The sequence below is a fragment of the Mustela nivalis genome (genome assembly GCF_964662115.1).
Source record: "Mustela nivalis genome assembly, chromosome: 18".
NCBI classification, from domain to species: domain Eukaryota; kingdom Metazoa; phylum Chordata; class Mammalia; order Carnivora; family Mustelidae; genus Mustela; species Mustela nivalis.
This window is the reverse complement of record NC_139037.1, coordinates 17,186,009-17,205,956: the sequence shown is the minus strand read 5'-3', so window position 1 is coordinate 17,205,956 and position 19,948 is coordinate 17,186,009. Positions and strand designations below refer to the sequence as shown.

Genomic DNA, 19,948 nt, shown 5'->3' with positions numbered 1-19,948 from the left:
TTACTCATCATCAGAATTCCTTCAAGCCCCTATCCCAGAAGCCCAGGCTTTTCCATAATGCATGCCTGCCGGTAGGAACTTGTCAGATATGGGCTTAAATCATAAAACCATGTCCTGTCCTGGGGCACCTGGGTGGCTCAGTGGGTTAAGCCTCTGCCTTCAGCTCAGGTCCTGATCTCAGGGTCCTGGGATCGAGCCCCGCATCAGGCTCTCTGCTCAGCATAGAGGCTGCTTCCCCACCTCTCTCTGCCTACTTGTGATCTCTCTCTGTCAAAGAAACAAGTAAAATCTTTAAATGCAAAACAGCAACAACAAAAAACGTGTCCTGTCCTAACTGACAAGACTTTAGGGTTCACCTTGTTTTTCTTCTTGTTAGGGTGAAGAATCGGGCTGATGCATCATGTGTTGAAGGAAGTTTCTTTGGGCAGGGGTAGCAGTAGTCTTAAGAGACAAAGTTGGAAGAAACCAGTTAGGTCATAATTAGGGGTAAAAACCACAAAATCTGCGCTGAATCCACTGAGAAATTTCGGTAAGATAGGAAATTGAGTTAGTCTTGAAATTAAGAAGAGTTCAGGTTGTTTTTTGTAAGATTGTCTATGGAAATTATAGCCATGCAAGCTAGATAATCAAAGTTTAATTCTAGAAGGAAGGGCCCAGACGTTCTTCATATAACAACTGCAGGTCAGAGCTGCAAGCTGGTGGCCTATGGGCCAAACTTGACCCACAGATATATTTGTTTGTCCTAGTGTTGTAAGCAATTTTGAATTACTTGCCAACGTTTGAAAACCAGGACTTTTCTGTTGAAAAATCAAAAGTTCTGGCAACCTTGGGCCCAGATTCTTTCCTGACAAAATTAGCTGCCTTTGTGTCATGGTTCCTCCCTTTATTTATTTTTTTAAAAAGTTTTTAAGATTTTATTTATTTGACAGAGAGAGAAAGAGAGCATGGTGAGGGGGAGGAGGAGAGGGAGAAGGAGAAGCAGGGAGCCTGACTTGGCCTGATCCCAGAACACCAAGATCATGACCCAAGCAGAGCCAAAGGTAGATGCTGAGCCAGCTGAGCCACCCAGGTGCTCCTGGTTGGTCCCTTCAAAGGAGCACACACTCTTCAGTCTACTACAGCCCTCCACTCCCTCTTGTTTTATACCCAGACAATATATTTTTTTTAAGATTTTATTTATTTATTTGTCAGAGAGAGAGAGTACACAAGCAGGGGGAGTGGCGGACAGAGGGAGAAGCATGTTCCCCGCTGAGCCAGCGCGGGCCTTGATCCAGGACCCCAGTGACATGAGCTGAAGGCAGACGCTTAACTGACTGAGCCACCCAGGCGCTCTTATACCCAGACATTCTTGCCTTTGCTCAGTTGAATTACCTTCTTGGCCCTTGAAGGCATCTCTCTTTCACATCCTGGCTTTCCAGCAGCCCCCTGACCCTATTCCTGGGTTATACTGGCAGACAGATCTTAGCAACTTTTTTGAATTTCAGGGTATCTTAGCTCTTCATTATCCTAGAACAGTGGTTTTCAACCAGAGGTGAGTTTGCCCCTCCCCTCCCCCCGAAACATTTGGCAAGGTCTGCAGACATTTTTGGTTGTCACACCTCCTTGGAAGGGGTGCTACTGGCATCTTAGTGGGTAGAAGCCAGGGGTACTATTGAGCATCTCATAAAGTACAGGACAGGCTCTCACAGCTAAGACTTACTCTCCCCAAATGTCAACAGTGCTGAAGTTGAGAAACTCTATCCTAACAGTACGTTCCATTCATATGTGTTCTGGGAGCATGGAATCTTCTGTGGTGGGTGGGGCCTCAGGCTGCCGACTGGACTGAGTGTGCTTAGAGGCTCTTACTTACGGAGCAGTAGGGGAAAATGGCAGTTCTTGAGGTCCATAGGTCTCTTCTCTGACCAGGTGACCAGCAGTATTATTGGTAATTCAGGTGCCCAACAGCACTTGATTTGATTGTGGAAGGGCAATTTTTCTTAGTCCGTTTGTCTTTGTGGGATTCTGCCTGTTGTGTAGGCTCACACACGTCATTCGAGAATATTTGCTGTGAAGATTTCAACATAGAAGTCACTCAGCACTGACACTGGCATCAAAGCAGAGCCTTGCTTACTGCTGAGATGCCACTTTCCTCAACCCCCAGGGTTTGTTTGGGAAGGCTGGCAGTGGAGAGGAGCAGGAACAGGAGGAGACAGAGGAGGGAGACTTCTCAAGGGGAGACTGGAGTGAAGAAACACTGTGTAATGCCTGAATAGCTTTCTGTTGTCTCTTGCTGTCTTGGACTCAGGCCTGGGCAGGGTTCTGAGAAGGAAGGGTATGCTTCCCTACTTTGGTCAGTTGTTGCTCTGGATAGACAGCTCTCGTGTTCTGAAGGTGACATGACTCAGAAGGACTGGGTCTTTTTTACCATAGTCTCAAAGACCCTGGAGTCTACCCTTGTACAGAGCTTGAATGGTTTGATAATAAGACTAAATGTGTATATTTGTTTAATTAAAAACAAGGAGGATTCTTAAAGAGGCATATACCTGACATACTCACGTGGTATCCCAAGAGGGAGCTCCAGATTCCAGGATTTCCATTTGGAAGGATTTACCTCTCCTGGACTAGCTTTGCAAATTTAAAGAACTACTTTATGAAGATATTCAGATACGGATTCTTTCTGTCCCACACACACTTATGCATGTTTCAAAGACATCATTTTTAAAAAAGCACTTTTTCAAACAGAATTAGAGTTCTGCCAGCCAGGTGTTGGAGGGGTTATATAGGTGTTTTGAAAAGTTTTCAGACTTCACTGGACTTAGATAATGAAATCTCTGTTCTGCACTGTTTTCATTTACTTGATCCCTATTTATCAGTACTACTATGGATTTTTTTTTAAAAGAAAACTTAGAAGTAGGTAGTTGGACTTTAAAACAATCTTTTAAAGACCTTTTACATCTAATGTAGTATTTACATAAAAGTAGAAAATAAAATGGAATTGAATTGTAAAAAACAAAAACAAAAAACGGTTTGGACAGTTGTAGAACATTTTTCTCCTAATATACTTGTAGATGGTCTCTCCCCAGCTTTTTTTCTTCTTCCACCTTGTTGCTATTGTTGTTAAGGATTGCATTCCTCTGTCCTTAAGTTCCCCTTAGTAACACCCAGCTTGTTTGTGGGAGGAATTGGAAGGGTTTCTTCCTCCCTGTTGCTGTGGGAAAAGGGAGCCTTGACTGTCAGCATAACTGTCACTATAGCTGTGAATTGCCAAGTGATCTCCTCATCAGAAAGAGAACAGTTTGGTCTTAGGGTGCGTATATTATCCAGGATTATTTTGGGTTTCAAACACCTGAAAACCGAAAGCAGCATGGCTCAAATATGTTGAAGTTTGTTTCTCTCACATATTAAAGGTAGACAGTATGGGGCTGGTAGGGTGACTTCATAATTTTTCAGGAAGCCTGGTTTCTTCCTTCTGCCTTACTGCTCTGCCATCCTCAGCACGTGACTTCTAGCTGGTGGTCCAAGGTGACTACTCAAGCTCTAGCTGTCAAGTCTGCACTGTGGCTGACAGGAAGGACAAAGAAAGGCATGCTCCGCCCTTCAAAGAGACTTCCTGAGGTCTTATTTGTATGAAACTTTGATTACCTCCCTGGAGCAAGAACTTAAGTCACTTAGTCATACCGGCCTGCAAGAGAGGTTGGTAAATGTCAGTTTTAATTTAGGTAGCCCACACTTTAGCTAAAATTTGTATTACTAAGGAAAAATGGAGGAACAGATATTAGAAGATAACTAGCAGTTTTTGCCACAGAGAGACTTTGCAGATTTGTTTCTGCTTTGGGGTTGGGTGTGGATTTGCTATGTGAATACTCCTTTCCTAGCATCATGCCTCCAGGACTTGAAGACCCTCACAGGGGACACCCCCTCCCCCCGCCCCCCATTCAGTGGTGCAGACTTCCCAGCTAGGAAATGAGATCAAGAGGGGAGGGAAGGCTTGGAAGTTATAGTTATGAGCACGTGGCCTTTCAGGCCCAGCCTTGTGCTTGAGCTCTGATAGAATCTGTGGTCCTGGATGGCCATGGAATCTGAGGAGGTTTGGAGGGGTGGGGATCAGATGGTGAAATGTTTCTTGATTAGAATCAGGAAAACACTCAGGGGACTTGGCTTCTGCTGGTAGACTGTTTTTGGAGCTCTCTGTTCTCTGGCAGAGCTGAGAGTAAATGAAGCAAGCAAGACTCCTGGGGCAGTATTTAAGGATACACTCACTCTCAGGTTCTCCAAGTGGCCCTGAAAGTGAGTGTTTCCTTAAATTTTGTGCACCAGGCGCCCTCCTCACCTCACCCTACTCCTGGCCTTGCTCTTGGCTGCACATTGCTTTAGATTAAGCAGTTTAATTTTTGCTGAGGAAGAAGCACATGTGCATGGTAAATAATTCAGAGTGTAAAATAGTATAAAATACTATTCAGAGTAGAAAATAGTGGAAAAAGTCTCTCTCCCTCTCCAGAGCTTTGGTCTTCTTCCCCAGAGGCCACCACTGTGACAGGCTCTTTTGTATTTTTCCAACTGTCATTCAGAATGGGCTCTGCAGAGACTTCCATGAGGTGCTGCCGTCTTTTACTTATTGGCAGAGTCATGGAATTGCCACTGTGTGCAGTATTTACTCCTGTGCCAAGAGGAGCAAGCCAGGGGGAAATCTGTAGCAGGATGGAGGGAAGGAGAAAGAGGAGAAGTGAGAGGGAGTGCCGCCAGCGGGGCTGAGGATTATGTCTGCTTCTCTCCCCCATCTTGTTGCTACAAGGCAGAAGCACAGTGAGTCTAGCCAGGGCATTGTGAAATAATCTCTTCATGTGTGTGTCCATCTTTTTGTCTCCCTTTCTTTTTGTCCCTTCTCTATCTTTATCTCTGTCTCTCGTCTCTCCACCTCTGTCTTCTATGTATTTCTCTTTCTCTGTTAGTCTGTTTCTCACAAGCTGTACATCCTCTCACTTCTGCTGCTTTTCATAGTCCTGCTTCCTTCCTCTGTTTTCTTGTGGTTTTTGTTCCTCTATTACAAGGGCCTGAATGTGACTTTGACTTGCTGTATCTCCCAACTCTGCTACTGTTTGATAGATTCAGTCTCTTGGTACCCCAGTCTTTGTTCCTGGGAAAGGCAATTGAATGGGCTTAGTTTGGGTGATCAGCCATGACAGGTGAGGGGGAGCAGGGGCCTGGAGGTTACCTCAAAATATGCTTACTGTGTTGCACAGGGGTCTCTGGATTACTGTGGCTGTTAACTAGGTAATCCTTACGCTAGCTGATGTAGGCTTAGCTCCACACAGCGAGCTCTGATTAGCAGGGCAGCAGTGTGCATTCCTTTGGCCTTCCCTCCCATTTGACTGTGCTCCCACTCCAGACTGACTAGTGAGCACCTGTGTCATTTGCCAGAGTACTGCCGAGTGAAACTTTTCAAACTTTTATTTATTTATTTATTTATTTGACAGAGAGAGAGAGAGAGAGAGAGAGAGAGAGAGAGAGAGAGAACACACGCAGGGGGAGGAGCAGGCACAGGGAGAAGCAGACTTCTCCTGCTTCTCTGAGTTGGGGGGGAGCAAGGAGCAAGGAGCCTGATGCGGGGCTCGATCATGACCTGAGCCGAAGGCAGAAGCTTAACTAACTGAGCCACCCAGGCTTTCCAGTGAGTGAAAGCTCTTAAAGTACCATGGAGCCTGTTCAGGCACCATGTTTATTTCCACAGGCTCTAGGCTCTCCTCCCATTTGAGTGGAGGAATGTCAGCTTTCTGACAGTTGCCTTGCTTTACGGAATTGGTGGTTAAGTGAAAGTCATCACCCTCTTGATTCCAACCAGGGTTCATCATTTCCCCTCTTTGCTTGGCAGTAAGTTAGTAAAACAATATGCTTTTGTCTGTTTCTCCCCGCCCCATAACTGTGGTCTTCTTGGGGAAGTACCACACAAATGCCCAAGGGAGGACCTTCTTGAGATAGGTGTCCACATGAGTATAGCATAAATACTAACCTGTGCTGTGAAGTGCAAGTCTGTAGGGTTCAGGGGGAGAGAGCTCAGTGAGGGGCTGGCTGGTATATTTGGGGAAGGTTTTACAGGGGAAGTAGTGACTGAACTAGACCTTGTAAGTGGGAGTCACTGTTGGCTGTGGCGGCATGAGGAGTAAAGGACATTTCTTTTAAGTGTATATATGGCATCAGTAAGGAGAGAGTCTCTGGCTGAAGAGAGTGCAAAATGGGTAGGAGTAGACAGAGGTGGCTTAAAGGATGAGCCCAAAAGATTTTGTAATAATGTTTGAGGTTCATATAAAAGTTCTGTTTTGGGGCGCCTGGGTGGCTCAGTGGGTTAAAGCCTCTGCCTTCGGCTCGGCTCATAATCTCAGGGTCCTGAGATCGAGTCCCACATTGGGATCTCTGCTTGGCGGGGAGCCTGCTTCCCTTCCTCTCTCTCTCTCTGCCTGCCTCTCTGTCTACTTGTGATCTCTGTCTGTTAAATAAATAAATAAATAAATCTTTAAAAAAAAAATTTCTGTTTTTTGGAGGCTTAGGGCAGTACTTGGTAGTGTCATTATGGAGGCCCTTGTATTCTGTTCTTGTGTCCTCCTGGTGGGTCAAAACAGTCCCTATTTAACAAGGGTAAGGCGCTGGGACCCTCAGCACACCCTCACTGTGGTCCGCAAGGAACTGGAAATAAAGCCAGTAGTGTAGGCAGGAGCCTGGGGAATGCTCACGTAAGCTCGCTTCTCCATGGACCTCACTGAGAATTGGGAGGTTTGGATAGAAATGGAAGGGGATTTGGGGGAGGCCCTTATAAGCTAAGGAATGATGGTTGGCCTCCCTCAGCCACAGTTTCCTCATCTATAAAACAAGAGTAAGAATGTGTATATTTTTGGGTTATGGGAATTAATTGAGAGGATTATGTGAAACCGTCATGTATTTATGTACAAAATATTATCTCTGTAATTCCTAGGTGACTTGCTACCTGCATTCAATTGATAGGCCTCTCTTGTGGCCATGGAAATATTTTGTGCCTTGGATGGTTTGGCACCTTGGGAGTTTGAGTGGGAAAAAGTGGGTGAAGTCCATCATTCCTGGGCCTGGGGGCTTTTCCCAAAAAATGATTCTGGATGTCAGAATTTATGTGTATGTGTTAATGCATGCTTTTGTGTTTTGTCACCAGTGATGGGCAGATCGTGGATGCCTCTCTATTGCCTGTTCTTCTGGTTCTGATTGATCCATTGGCCCCTTTGCTTTAGGCAGGGACAGAAGCGATACTCTCTATCAGAAGAGATTGTATCACTGTGGCCTCAGCTCCAGCCTGCCAGTGATGTTACATTTTTTTCTTCTAGGCCTGCTGACATTTGTGAACTGTGCTTATGTCAAGTGGGGCACACGTGTTCAGGACACGTTCACTTATGCCAAGGTCCTAGCACTCATTGCCATCATTATCATGGGCCTCATTAAACTGTGCCAGGGTAAGATGGGCCTGGGCTGGGAAGGAGGGTGGATGATTGCCTAGATTTCGTAAGGAGGACATGGGGAATCTTGGCTTTACTGATAAACTCTTTCTGTGTATATAGTAGACTGTCAGGGAGAGCAAGACATCTGTTCCTGGGCTTCTTAGGCCAGGTTGGCTTGGCCAACTGAACATGAGTCACTCTCCCTCAGGGCTGCTTTCCCTTTGTGGAGGCTAGGAACATTACAAGAAGGCAGCTGGGAGCCCAGGAGTTTTTGAAACCTGGATCTTGTGTAATTGGGTCATAAACGTAACTGATGGGGATAGAGTGAGCCCTGCTTGGCCCTGTTTTTGGATTGTGACTTCCAGGCAGTGAGTAGAAAGACCTGGCCGTCCTTGAGAGGAGTGGGAAGGTGTGTGTGTGGGGGGGGTTAGGTGGAGTATAGGAATAAATGGTTATTTTGTAGCCTTATTCTTTATCTGGATTTGCTTTTATTTAACATTCAGTCTTAAAGTTAGCTCTCAGCAAAATATTAAAATAGTATGAAGTTGGTACTGGCTTTCCTGCATGTTGGCTTTAGAAAGCTTTTCATTCCTGAATCAGAGTAGCAGTGAGGGTAGACAAGTCTCCTGAGCTCTTAGGGAAGTCTTTTTTTTTTTTAAAGATTTTATTTATTTATTTGACAGACAGAGAGATCACAAGTAGGCAGAGAGGCAGGCAGAGAGAGAGAGAGAGAGAGGGAAGCAGGCTTCCTGCGGAGCAGAGAGCCTGATGCGGGGCTCGATCCCAGGACCCTGAGATCATGACCCGAGCTGAAGGCAGCAGCCCAAACCACTGAGCCACCCAGGCGCCCTGGGAAGTCTTGAGGTATCTTTGGCCAGGGAGATCTCAGTTGCTCTCTAGATCATATGTCTCTAAACTCAACTTTGTTTAAATTTACCAGGGAGAGCTAAGACACCTCACCGCCCCACCCCCCAAACTCAGATCCATTGGATTAAACATAAGATGGTTTTGGAGTTCAGAAAGCTCTGGTTTTAAGTGCCTTGGCAGCTGGTCCAGTACCTTTGTGCACATGTGCCAAGTTAGTACAGCCAGCCGCTTCAGTGCTTTTGAGTCTCAAGATCATCTTGGGGTCAAAGAGGGTAGCTGAGTTATCCTCCTATCAAGATCTGTGCCTTAGAAAACCATTGCTGTGTATGATGACTGGCACACCTGGGGCATGAAAACCTCTATTTTCCCTTCTCCTGCTGCCCACCCAGCCCTTTCTGACACATTGAAAGAACAGTTCTACTTTTTTCAGGGGTAATGGCAGACTTCCTTGTAAGTCTGGATCTTGTTAAAAACCTCCAGGGTGTCCAGAAGGTCTCTCTCCTGGGCAGGCAGGTGCTACTCCCTTGGCTTTCAAATGTGTGGTCTCCAGAGGCCTCTAAGGAGAATGACAGGTGCCTAGGCTGGCTCTCCAAGAGTGGAAGTGGCTCAGGCCTACCCCAGGCATAGTGAGGACCCCAGTTCTTACATAGCCTGTGATTTCCTGCCACAGGCAACTGTAGCCCCTACAAGTAGAGCAACAGAGTTCTCTTCTGAGAATGAGAAAACTATGTGACCAAATTGTGTAGTGGTTTTGGCCACAACAGACAGTTCCACAGGAAGGCCTAATTATTAATTAAAAGTGCCTCCTTTATGTGAAACAGGGTTCTTTCTAAAAATAGGAAGAAGAGCTCTGGCCTACTGTGAGGTCACTTGGAACTACATTAGAGCTTTTCTGGAAAAGGCGTTATCATTTCAGAAGGCAGCCAGGAATGTCTTTGTTTTTCGGAGACTGCGTAGTGCTAGAGGAATATGCAGTTTCTTGAGGGAATGGGTGGGGTGATAAAGTACAGGGAGAGCTGGTGGTTGTTCTTTGAATATTAAATTATGTTTTTCTTTTTTCTTCCCTCTGCCTGCTTGCTTTTCCCTTCTTTTCTTGACCCTCTTTTCTTTTAACCCATTTTCGCTTCCTCTTTCTTACTGCTTCTCCCTATTCTTTCTCCTCTGCTCAAACCTTCTAACTCTCCCCTCCTTCTTCTTCCTCTTCCTTCCCACTGAACCCCTTCCCCTGCCTTTGCCCCCACAGGACACTCTGAGCACTTTCAGGACGCCTTTGAGGGTTCCTCCTGGGACATGGGAGACCTCTCTCTCGCCCTCTACTCTGCCCTCTTCTCTTACTCAGGTTGGGACACCCTTAATTTTGTAACCGAAGAAATCAAAAACCCAGAAAGGTAACGGTGGGATCACACTCTCACTCCCCAACTTGGCTGGAACTCCTGCTGATAGAGTGGGCACACTTGCTCCCTTTCTCTTTCTCTCATCTCTTCTCCCTACTCCTCCTTCTCTAGCTCAGAGAGATTAGGGGCTAGGTTGAGGATGAGAGAAGGTGGGAAAGCCTCTTCACCCTTGGGTTTACACTGGAGGATCCGCAAGGTTTTGCTCCAGGAGAGATCCTCCAATGGGCACTAGCTGACCCAGCTGGGGCTAAGGTGTTAGAACCTCATACTCTGGTGCTGACATTGAAGCCTGGGGAGCTGGAAGCTTATTCTGGGCCGTCAGCCTCCCAGCCTGGCCTCCAGTCCCTGGAGGACACTGCTCCTCTTTCCGTGGGACCAATTGGTCCTGTTGTGGCACGGATCACATATTGAGCCCCAGCTATCTTCACAGAGAAGGGTCGGTGTCTCTCTCTCTCTCTCTGTTTCTCAGCAGAAAGGAGCATGGGTTTCGTACCCACCCTGACCATGTGGGAAAGAGGAGCCTGCCTCAAAGACTTAGAGCCAGGGAACTATTAAAGAAAAATCCCTGGGTGAGCCTTGACTCCAAGGAGAGTTGATTCTAGGTAGTCCTATCTCACTTCTCCTGACAGAAATTTGCCCCTGGCCATTGGGATTTCCATGCCAATTGTGACGCTCATCTATATCCTAACCAACGTGGCCTATTATACAGTGCTGAGCATTTCAGATGTCCTTGACAGTGATGCTGTGGCTGTGGTGAGTCTCCATTTGCTTGTCATCTTATTATACTGAATGGCTCAATCTCTTTCTGAAGCCCCTCCAGCTCTGCAGAGTGAGATGGTGGATCTAGGACAGAGGGTGGGCTGCTCGGCAGTGACAGTGTTTGTCCTGACATAGCATAGGTACAGGAGGCTTATGAAACCCTGTCTTGTGCTGAGTGACTTCTGTGCTCTGTCCCCAGACATTTGCTGACCAGACATTTGGCTTGTTCAGTTGGACCATTCCTATTGCTGTTGCCCTGTCCTGCTTTGGGGGCCTCAATGCATCTATCTTTGCTTCATCAAGGTAATGTGTTCCTGCTTTACCAATAACAGACTGCAGTAGTTAATCTTCTGAGGCTCTAGGTGAGCCAGTAAGAGCCCTTCTTTCCCTTCTTTCTCTTGGATGTACAGTGTGTGTGTGTGTGTGTGTGTGTGTGTGTGTGTACACTTGTGTGCGCGCATATGCTGGCCTTTGTGCAGACATCTGTATGCTTGAAGCTCACAGTTCCATCTGAGGTGATGACAGATTGGTTAGAGGTAGAGGGGAGCAAGGTTATAGCTTGGTGTAGATAAGAATCTTAGTGATCACTTGTTGTGGACCAGGTATTGGTACAGGGTGACTCTGCCCCTCACTTCACAGAAATCACTGAAGCTGACAGGTAGGCTCTGTTCTCCTCTCTGTAGAGACTTATCTATAAGAGCATCTGTCCTTCCTATTGTTTCAGAGAAAGGAACAGTTCTGCTTTTCCAGGCTGACTGTGCTACCTGGTTTCGGGGCCCCAGCACTACCCCCTCTTAGCACTTTGCTTCATCACTTGGCTCTTCTCTTTGGTAGATGTTCAGTAGGAGCCCGCTCTGCACAAGCTTCTCTCATCTCAGCTTAGTGAAGTCACAAAACAGCTTTCCTCATCTCCCTCCTTACTGGACACACTTCTGGAGGGAATGGTCTGCATTTTGACTGTCACTCATTTTTCTAGCCATTATACTTTGACTTCTACTACCTAAAAAATATTATTAAGTGGACCTATGACCTCCTTCTTAGCCTGCTTTTAGTCCTTATCCTATTGGACCCCTGAAGCAAGTGATGCTTATGGCCCTCTACTTCTGAAACTATTCCTGTGACTTTGTGACACTCTGATATTTGAGAGAAAGGCTTCTTTCCTGATTTCTCTTTCACTCACCATATAAATGTTGCTGTCCCTAGGGCTGGGAGTATAGTAGGCATTCAATAATTTTTTACATGAACAGGTAAGAGGATGAATTAATAAAAGAAATAATTTTTGTCCTATTTATTCTTCTTACTGGTTTTGACACCACAGTCCATGTACTTGGGGCCTCCCTAGGGTAACCAGAGTAATAGATCAAAGTCTTGGAAAACAGTGTGGTATCATCTTCCCTTACTTCAACCTGGTATGGCTAAGGTTGCACTTGATGTGAGTCTTTTTTTTTTTTTTTTTTAAGATTGTATTTACTTATTTGACAGGGAGGGAGACCACAAGTAGGCAGAGAGGCAGGCAGAGAGAGAGAGGGAAGCCGGCTCCCCGTTGAACGGAGAGCCTGATATGGGGCTCGATCCCGGGACCCTGAGATCATGACCCGAGCCGAAGGCAGAGGCTCAACCCACTGAGCCACCCAGGTGCCCCAGATGTGACTCTTCATAAGTTACTGCACCCAAAGATGGTGTTTCCCATAGACTGACCCTTATTGATTCCCAAGACATTCCAGCTGGCTCTGTCAATCTTCTTAAAATACTTGCATGATAGGTGCCTTTTAACCTCACTCAGCTCTGTTGTGGCATTGACAGGGTGGGAGTGGGGATAGGGGATTCTGAGAGTAAGAGTCTGGACCAGCAAGTAAGGGGACTACAGTGATGTAGAGGTATTTCACAATTGTTTGTTAACTTCTCACTTTTTCTTTATTACCTATGTAGTTATCTCTGGCTGTATACTAGACACTTGTGCTGCACCCGCACACAGTCCCCTTCCAGCATCCCCTCTCCTGTATTTCTTCTCTTCCCAGTACAGGTTATTAACCTATGTGGGCCAACTCCTACTATCTTGCCCTGTGACCTTTCCAGATGGTCTCATCAACTCCTGTGGCTCCATCTGGGTGGCTCACAAGTATCTCAGTGCCCTCCACTTGTGCTTTGTCTTTAGCTGTGATGCTGTGTGCTATCAGTTCTCCTTGCTTGGCCTCTTTATTTTTCCCTTGGTGTTCACCCTCTTTTTCCAGCTCCAACATGTACTTGCATGCGCACACACACATATATACACATGTACATGCAAAGGATCACCAGATTTGATTGAGGTGGTCACATCTGTCTTGTTTTCTCTTCAGCCAGGGTGTCTACCCTCATTCAGGTCTCCTCTTACGGGACAGTTATCACAGATAACCTTTTTTTAAGATTTATTTATTTGAGAGGTAGGGGGAGGGGCAGAAGGCTAGAGTCCCAAGGAGACTCTGCTGAGCACGAAGTATGACACAGGGCTGGAGCCCCTGACCTTGAGATCATGACCTGAGCCCAGATCAGGAGTTGAGAGGCTTAACTGACTCTGCCACCCAGGCACCCCACAGATTACTTCCTTATCTGGCCTCCTCCCTGTCCGCTAGTCTCTCCCTGCTTTAATTGGCCTCCGTGATGCCACCAGAGTCTCTGCTAAATGCTGTCAAGCCTTTACTTCAGAGCCACAGCAGACTCTCCTTGTTTTTTCAGACTCCACAGCATGGTCTCAGCTGCACGGTCTTCTTAGCTGTTTCCTCACATACCTTAACATGGGACTGCAGGCATTCTAGTACCAACCTCAAGGAGGTCACCCTCTTTCACTCCTTCACGCCTCTTTTGCTGTTGCCTATGCTGTTTTCCACCCATCTGCTCACCTTCTGGCAAACTCCAGTTTCTTCCCAGCCCAGATGTGGTCATCTCTTGTGAAGTTTTTTTGTTCCCCAAGCTTACCCCCAGGCTGGTGAGTGCTTTATGCCCCATGATCATGCTGTCTACACTGGATGGTAGTTCCTTTCTCTCTTGCTGTATTTCTCAAACGGTAGGGCTCTTTGGGGATAGAGAGGAAGCCTGGGTTGTCTCTGAGGCCCAGGCTTGTCCTGGCCTATCCTGTATCAGGAGCTCAGGGAAGATATACAGAGAGCACGGAAGGCTTGCTGCCCTTCTTTAAAAAGCCATTGTGTAAAGTGTGAAATCTGTGAGGTGGTAGAGGGGGGTACCCCTGATGGAATGGACTGGGGTGGCGGTGAGTGATGGCAAGGTGAGGCATCCACTGGGTGATGGTGGGTTTCATGGCTGAGGGGCTCAGGGGTGTCCATGGCCAAGGGAGAGGTAGGACATTCTTGGTTAACACTGGAAGTACCCATGGTTGGAGGTTGGAGACATCTATGGGTAAAAGTTGAGGGGTGAGGGTGGGGGTTGGGCATGCATACAGTACACGGGATCCTCCTCTGAGAGGACTGCCTCCTGTGTTTTTGTGGAGTTCTGAGCCTAGTTTGTCACGTGAGTGTGGCTACATGGCCTAGTGAAAGGATCATCCTGACACACTTCTTATCCTTCTACTAGGTTGTTCTTCGTGGGCTCCCGTGAGGGCCACCTCCCAGATGTTCTGTCCATGATCCACATTGAGCGTTTTACACCCATCCCTGCTTTACTGTTCAATGTAAGCTCTGCTGGGGGAGTGTGGAGAACTGTGGTACTCTTGCTGACTTTATAACTGTCAGTAGGAGGTATAGTAGCTTCTTAAGGTATTTCCCCAGATACTCGGTGTTTCTAAAAATATAAAACATATGAGAGAAGGCAAATGGTACAAAAGAATATAAAAATAAATTTGTAAAATTTATTTTTTTATTTTCAAAAGATTTTATTTATTTATTTAGAGAGTATGAGCAGGGGAGGGGCAGTGAGAGAGAATCCCAAGCAGACCCTATACTGAGTACAGAGCCCGATATAGAAATTGATCTCATGTCCCTAAGATCATGACTGAGCCAAAATCAAGAGTTGGATGCTTAACTGATGGAGCCACCCAGGCATTCCTGAATTTTTCTTAACTAGGCTCCATGCCCTACATGGGGTTTGAACTCATGACCCTGATATTAAGAGTCCTGTGTTCCCCTGACTGAGCCAGCTAGGTGCCCCTCCTTTTTTTATTTTTTTGTTCATTTTAATTATATAATTTTTTTAAATTAAAGATTTTATTTAACAGAGAGAGAGAGATTTTATTTGACAGAGAGAGAGAGATCCAAGTAGCAGAGAGGCAGGCAGAGAGAGGGGGAAGCAGGCTCCCTGCTAGCAGAGAGCCTGATGCGGGGCTCAATCCCAGGATCCCTGAGATCATGACCTGAGCCAAAGGCAGAGGCTTTAACCCACTGAGCCACCCATGTGCCCCTTTAATTAAATCATTTTAAAAAGCCAAGCCAGTTGTATACCAACTACCCAGGGACTTCTTTTCATATTATAGACTTTATATAGATTTCTTTTTAAAAAGATTTAAGTTATCTCTACGCACAAAATGGGGCTTGAACTCACAACCCTGAGATCAAGAGTCACATGCTCCACTGAGGAGACAGCCAGGTGCCCCTGCATATCATAGATTTATATATAGTAGATAGTGCTTCATATATGCCAAGTATAATTATATACCCCTTACATAGTTATCATCAGCTCAACCCTTCCTGTCAGTGTCAAGTTTCATTATTTAGCTTTGTACTGAGAAATTTAAAGAGGGACTGATGATACTTCATTAGTTTCTTCTTACCCCTGGAATTTTCCTGGCAATTATTCCATGTTTGTGTTTGTCCTTATGAACTTTGTTATTTTGTCAAAATAACAAAAATCCTCTCAGTATATTCATTGGAATCACATTGAACTTATAAATTTAGGGGAGATCTGACATCTTGTCTTTTAATCATCTTCTGCCCCCGTTTTTCCAATACAGTCCCTCTTCTTTCCCCAGAATGGGTCCCTTTTGTTTTAAATCCTTTGTTGGTAATCTAGGTGAAAAGACTAGGTGGGGGGAACTCCATATTCTTGAAGATTAAGTAAATCTGACCATGTCACAGGATGTAGTCCCCAATTTCTATCTTCTAGGACTCTTGTTCCAGAGGGCAAATTCTGTTATACCTCTCTTATCAGGGGTATAGATCCATTTTGTCAATCTGCATTTCAAAGACCCCAGGACAGTGAGATGGTTCTGGAGGCATTGATTCCGTTTGTATGCCAGGTAGTTGAGACTCGGGAGTAATGGTATCCAGATGGCAATGTGGTTCATACTGAGGTTGGTGCATCAAAGTGAGGAGGACCTCACTCTGCCATCAGAAGGGGAAAGGAGCCTGGCTTGTTTATTAAAGTGTTTGCAAAAAGAAGGGAGGCATTGTGTATAGGAAGACCCCTCAATAGGAGAGGGAGAGATTCCACTTTGAAGGTTAATACAGTGGTTAGACCTATCTGATGACAAGGGGTCACTGAAAATAACTGGAGGTGACCTGATAAGCTAAATCAGCAGTGAGCAGCAGACCTGGTACTGATTGCTGGGTGGTTGGAGTATCCTGGAATGGCCTGGTGGTGACAATGCCCACTCCTCCTTCCATCTCCCCCCTCCAGTGTACCATGACACTCATCTACCTCACCGTGGAAGATGTTTTCCTGCTCATCAACTACTTCAGCTTTAGCTATTGGTTCTTTGTGGGCCTATCTGTTGCTGGACAGCTCTATCTTCGCTGGAAGGAGCCCGAGCGACCCCGGCCTCTCAAGGTCAGTGACTCTGGACAGGCTGGGCGGGGGGGTGGGCTATCTCCCCAACGTGACTTCTCTGTACCCTGTTCCCCATAGCACTTTACCTAATATCTCACCTCTCTCCATTTCAGCTGAGCCTGGTTTTTCCCATCGTGTTCTGCATATGCTCCTTGTTTCTGGTGATTGTGCCGCTATACAGTGACACCATCAATTCCCTCATTGGCATCGGGATTGCCCTCTCTGGGATTCCTGTCTACTTTGTGGGTGTTTACTTGCCCGAGTCCCAGAGGCCAGTCCTTATTCGGAATGTCCTGGGTGAGCTTTGACCATTACGCACGGCGTGTGTGTGTGTGTGTGTGTGTGTGCGCGCGCGTACATGCATGCGCACAAATGCATGCAAAGGTGGGAGTGGTGGCTAACAGCTTCCCTTATACTAGTGATATGCTGGAGACCATGAGACCTGGTTGCTCCACATGACTTCTTCCCTTTTGATCTTGACATGAACACTTTAGTTCTAACTTTAGAGTCCTATTTTTGGCTTAAAACACTCCCTTTTTAAAGTGCAATTCATGTGGGAAGATGAGGAGTCATGCATCACTTTCTGGTTGGGCATGGAAGGAAGGACAGTGATGCTTGCTGGTGGTAAGAGGCAAAGCCTGGTGCAGTATACCCAGGCGACAGGTGGGAGGGAACCACAGACATGCTTTAATCAACTTTGGGGTGTTCATATTGAAGTTGTAGGCTGTCAGCTTGCTGAATTCTGTTCTCTATTTTCATTTAGCTGCTGTCACCAGAGTCACCCAGAAGCTTTGCTTTTGTGTCCTGACTGAGCTTGATGTAGCAGAAGAGAAAAAGGTTGAGAGGAAAACGGACTAGAGGCCAGATGTGATGTCCCTTGAGGCCTGGAAGGCCAGCCACCAAAGTCCAGATGACAAGACTGCAGGCCTAACCCTCTTGTCCTAAAGGAGTCTGGTGGCCCACATTATATAAGGGGGACTCAGGGCTGATGGCCTGCTCTGGCGGTCACTCTCATTGGTAAGCTGTGGGAGGAGACTCAGGGTCCAAGGCCAGCCTGAAAGTGGGAACTTTACAGAGGGTGGTGGTGGGGAGGGCTTGGTCAGGGGAATAGTTTAGTTTTAATCCTGGTTGAGTCGGTATAGCTTACCAAACACTTGGGCAACTGTACTGAGGGAAGAGGGAGTGCTAGGTTAATAGATGTGGCTGGTGGTTCGGAATTTGTTATTTGAGGTTTGAATCAGGAGCCTCTACAAAGGGGCTGCTTTATGGGAAGGTTTCCTCTGATCAGGTCCAAACACCTGACTCTAGAGGCCTTAACATGCTACCACTTCTTCCTCTGACTCAAGATCTTTCCCTAGGAAGACAGCTGTATTTCATTATTTATTGACATTATTTAGTCCAGGACACCAGTTCTGGCATAGCACTGGTGTTCATTCATCTTCAGGATGCAATAAGCTGATTGTGTTTAAAAACTCAAAATACTCCTGAGTCCCTCTGCCCTTAGAGGTGTCTCTGTGTGCTGGTGTGGGTCAGCCTCTGACCACAGATTTTTTTGCTTGGTTTTAGCACAGTCTTCTGTTGAGTCTTAGCTGCAAAGATGAACTTTAAAGATTTTTTTTTTTACTCGTGTATTGGTTACATTTTGGTCAGTAGGTCACAGATTATATAAGCACCTGGCTCAAATCAGCAAGGACAAATGAAAAAATTCACGAGTCAGAAGTCTGAAATTCTGCTATTTTGAAGGATAATCCCTTATTTTACTTGAGACCTCAGGTCTTTATTCTAGATGATAGAAGGTAAACCTCTGGTTCCTGGTATGACCTTTAGGAGGACATAAACTGTTTTAGAATTCAAGTGGATTACCTGAATTCTCTCAGCCATCAATGGCTTAGAGAACATCTCATGGACTCAAGCCACCAAATAGCTTGTTTCTGTCTATAAGGGCTGGTGTGAGGGACTGCTGTGCAGACCCACGCAAGCCCACCTTGGTGCTAGAAGTGGTCATTGCCCTTTTCCAAAAACCTCACACCAGACTGCATCCTCCTTTTCTGTCCCCAGCTCTGGGCTTTGTTTACACTCTTGAACTGTCTTGGTGTGGATCGTCAGGATAGTGCATTCCTGTCCTGTCTGCCTCCCCTTGCTGGAGGTCTGATGGGCCTGCAGTCTCAGGAAGAGCTTGGTACTTGTGTGGACTTCTATTTTCTCCTTGTGGAGATCAGAGAAGACTTTGGGGGACAAAGCTGCTTCAACCTCAATCTGGCTCCTCAGCAGACTGCATGATTGGAAGCAACTAATTCTGGTGCTCAGGGTGTGCTTTTAGCATCCAGGTCAGGCCAGAGTAGGCTTGGCCTCATGGATGTTCCCTCATGGGCAGCCATGGTTGCAGTGGACTATACAGCTGTCCTGTGATGCTTCCAGACACTGTCATCCTGGGTCCAGAGGAACCTGCTGACTTGGCTAACTCCATGCCTGGACATCTTATCCTTTCATTTTAGAACTGGTCACTGGTAAAGACAAGAACTATGAGGCAATCTCCCTTTCTGACCATTCTTTTCTATCAAGTGGCCTCAGTTGCAGCCAGGGGAGCAACCTTGGCCATACTTGTTTAATAAAGACAATTTAGGGGAGCATGAGGACAGCTGCCTTCGGTTTAGGGCATGTATGGATGAGAAAATGAGGGGACATTCCTACTGTCATGGGTTGGGGATTTGCACAGCAAATTCCTTTCTGGCAACAGGGAGTCTTATGCAAAGGCTGACTTGCCTAGAGTACGTAAACATGACTCCTGTCTGAGCCAAGATGGCACCTATCCCAGGGATCCTCTGGAGCTAATCCTTTAAGCAGAGTGTGCTTGTCTTAAGGATCCCTGACCCAGGTTTTAGCTTTCTCACCTGAAGTAAATGACCAGCTAATCCCAGGAACTTGCTGCCCCCAGTGGCTCCTGGGGGAAGCATGGGCCTCACACCCTAAGTGCCCCAGAACTAGCTTAGTGAGCCATGTCATCCCCCTCTCATTATTGGATGGCAACTGCATTCTTCCCCTCTGTGCTGGATACAGACTTCACCCAGGAACCCTTCTGTGGGAGGGAAGCCAGAGACTCCCTACAGCAGTCAAGTTTCATGGTGGAATTAAATTTCTGCAAGGTCTTTGTTGTTCGTTTCCTTCAATCCTTCTCCTGGTGTGCTAATCTCTTTTGCAGTAGGTACAGTATGAGATTGTCAGCCCTTTAATGTTGGCAAACCTTAATGAGTACATAAACAGCAGTGAGCACATTATAATGGCACGGAGTGGTTTTTAATCCTTTGTTTCTATGCCTACAGGAGACTGAGATGACTAGTATTATACGTATAAATTGCTGCCTATTGCTTGCAACACTGAATTGTACCTTTGTGGATAGTTAGAATGGTAAATCAATAGTTTGTTGGTTTTCTAGCCACAAGAGTAGAGCCTGAGTATGTGAACACACAGAATTTAACCACTTAGGATGGTTTAACGTGAATAGGAAATAAAGTAGGTAAAGACCCTCAAAATGAATACATAGTGAAGAATGGGTGGAGGCAGGATGGAAGAATATGAAATCTTAAAAGTGTGGAAAGAAGACATACCCGTGTACATGATAGTGAGTCTGTGGCACATGGCAAGAAAGCACATTTTGAATCAAAATGTTCTGTGTATTGTTTTCCCAGACCTGTGCTGTCCAGTATAGTAACTACTAGCTACATGTAGCTAGTTAAAATAAAAAAT

General features: G+C 46.1%; 1 protein-coding gene across 7 annotated transcripts in view; it reads left to right on the top strand.

Moving 5' to 3' along the window:
- The window catches only part of SLC7A6 (solute carrier family 7 member 6), a 34,832-nt gene extending 15,482 nt beyond the window's left edge, over positions 1-19,350 (top strand). For 5 of the 7 annotated variants that reach the window (XM_082711740.1, XM_082711741.1, XM_082711743.1 and 2 more), the window contains 8 exons: positions 7,323-7,448; positions 9,544-9,688; positions 10,324-10,447; positions 10,653-10,756; positions 14,018-14,114; positions 16,055-16,204; positions 16,318-16,501; positions 16,968-19,350. In XM_082711740.1, the coding sequence (XP_082567866.1) occupies positions 7,323-7,448; positions 9,544-9,688; positions 10,324-10,447; positions 10,653-10,756; positions 14,018-14,114; positions 16,055-16,204; positions 16,318-16,501; positions 16,968-17,062 (1,025 nt within the window). In that variant the 3' untranslated portion in view covers positions 17,063-19,350. The remainder of the gene's footprint in view (positions 1-7,322; positions 7,449-9,543; positions 9,689-10,323; positions 10,448-10,652; positions 10,757-14,017; positions 14,115-16,054; positions 16,205-16,317; positions 16,502-16,967) is intronic. The other 2 variants (XR_014305810.1, XR_014305811.1) reach the window with 1 other exon arrangement.
- Positions 19,351-19,948: the final 598 nt, after the last annotated feature.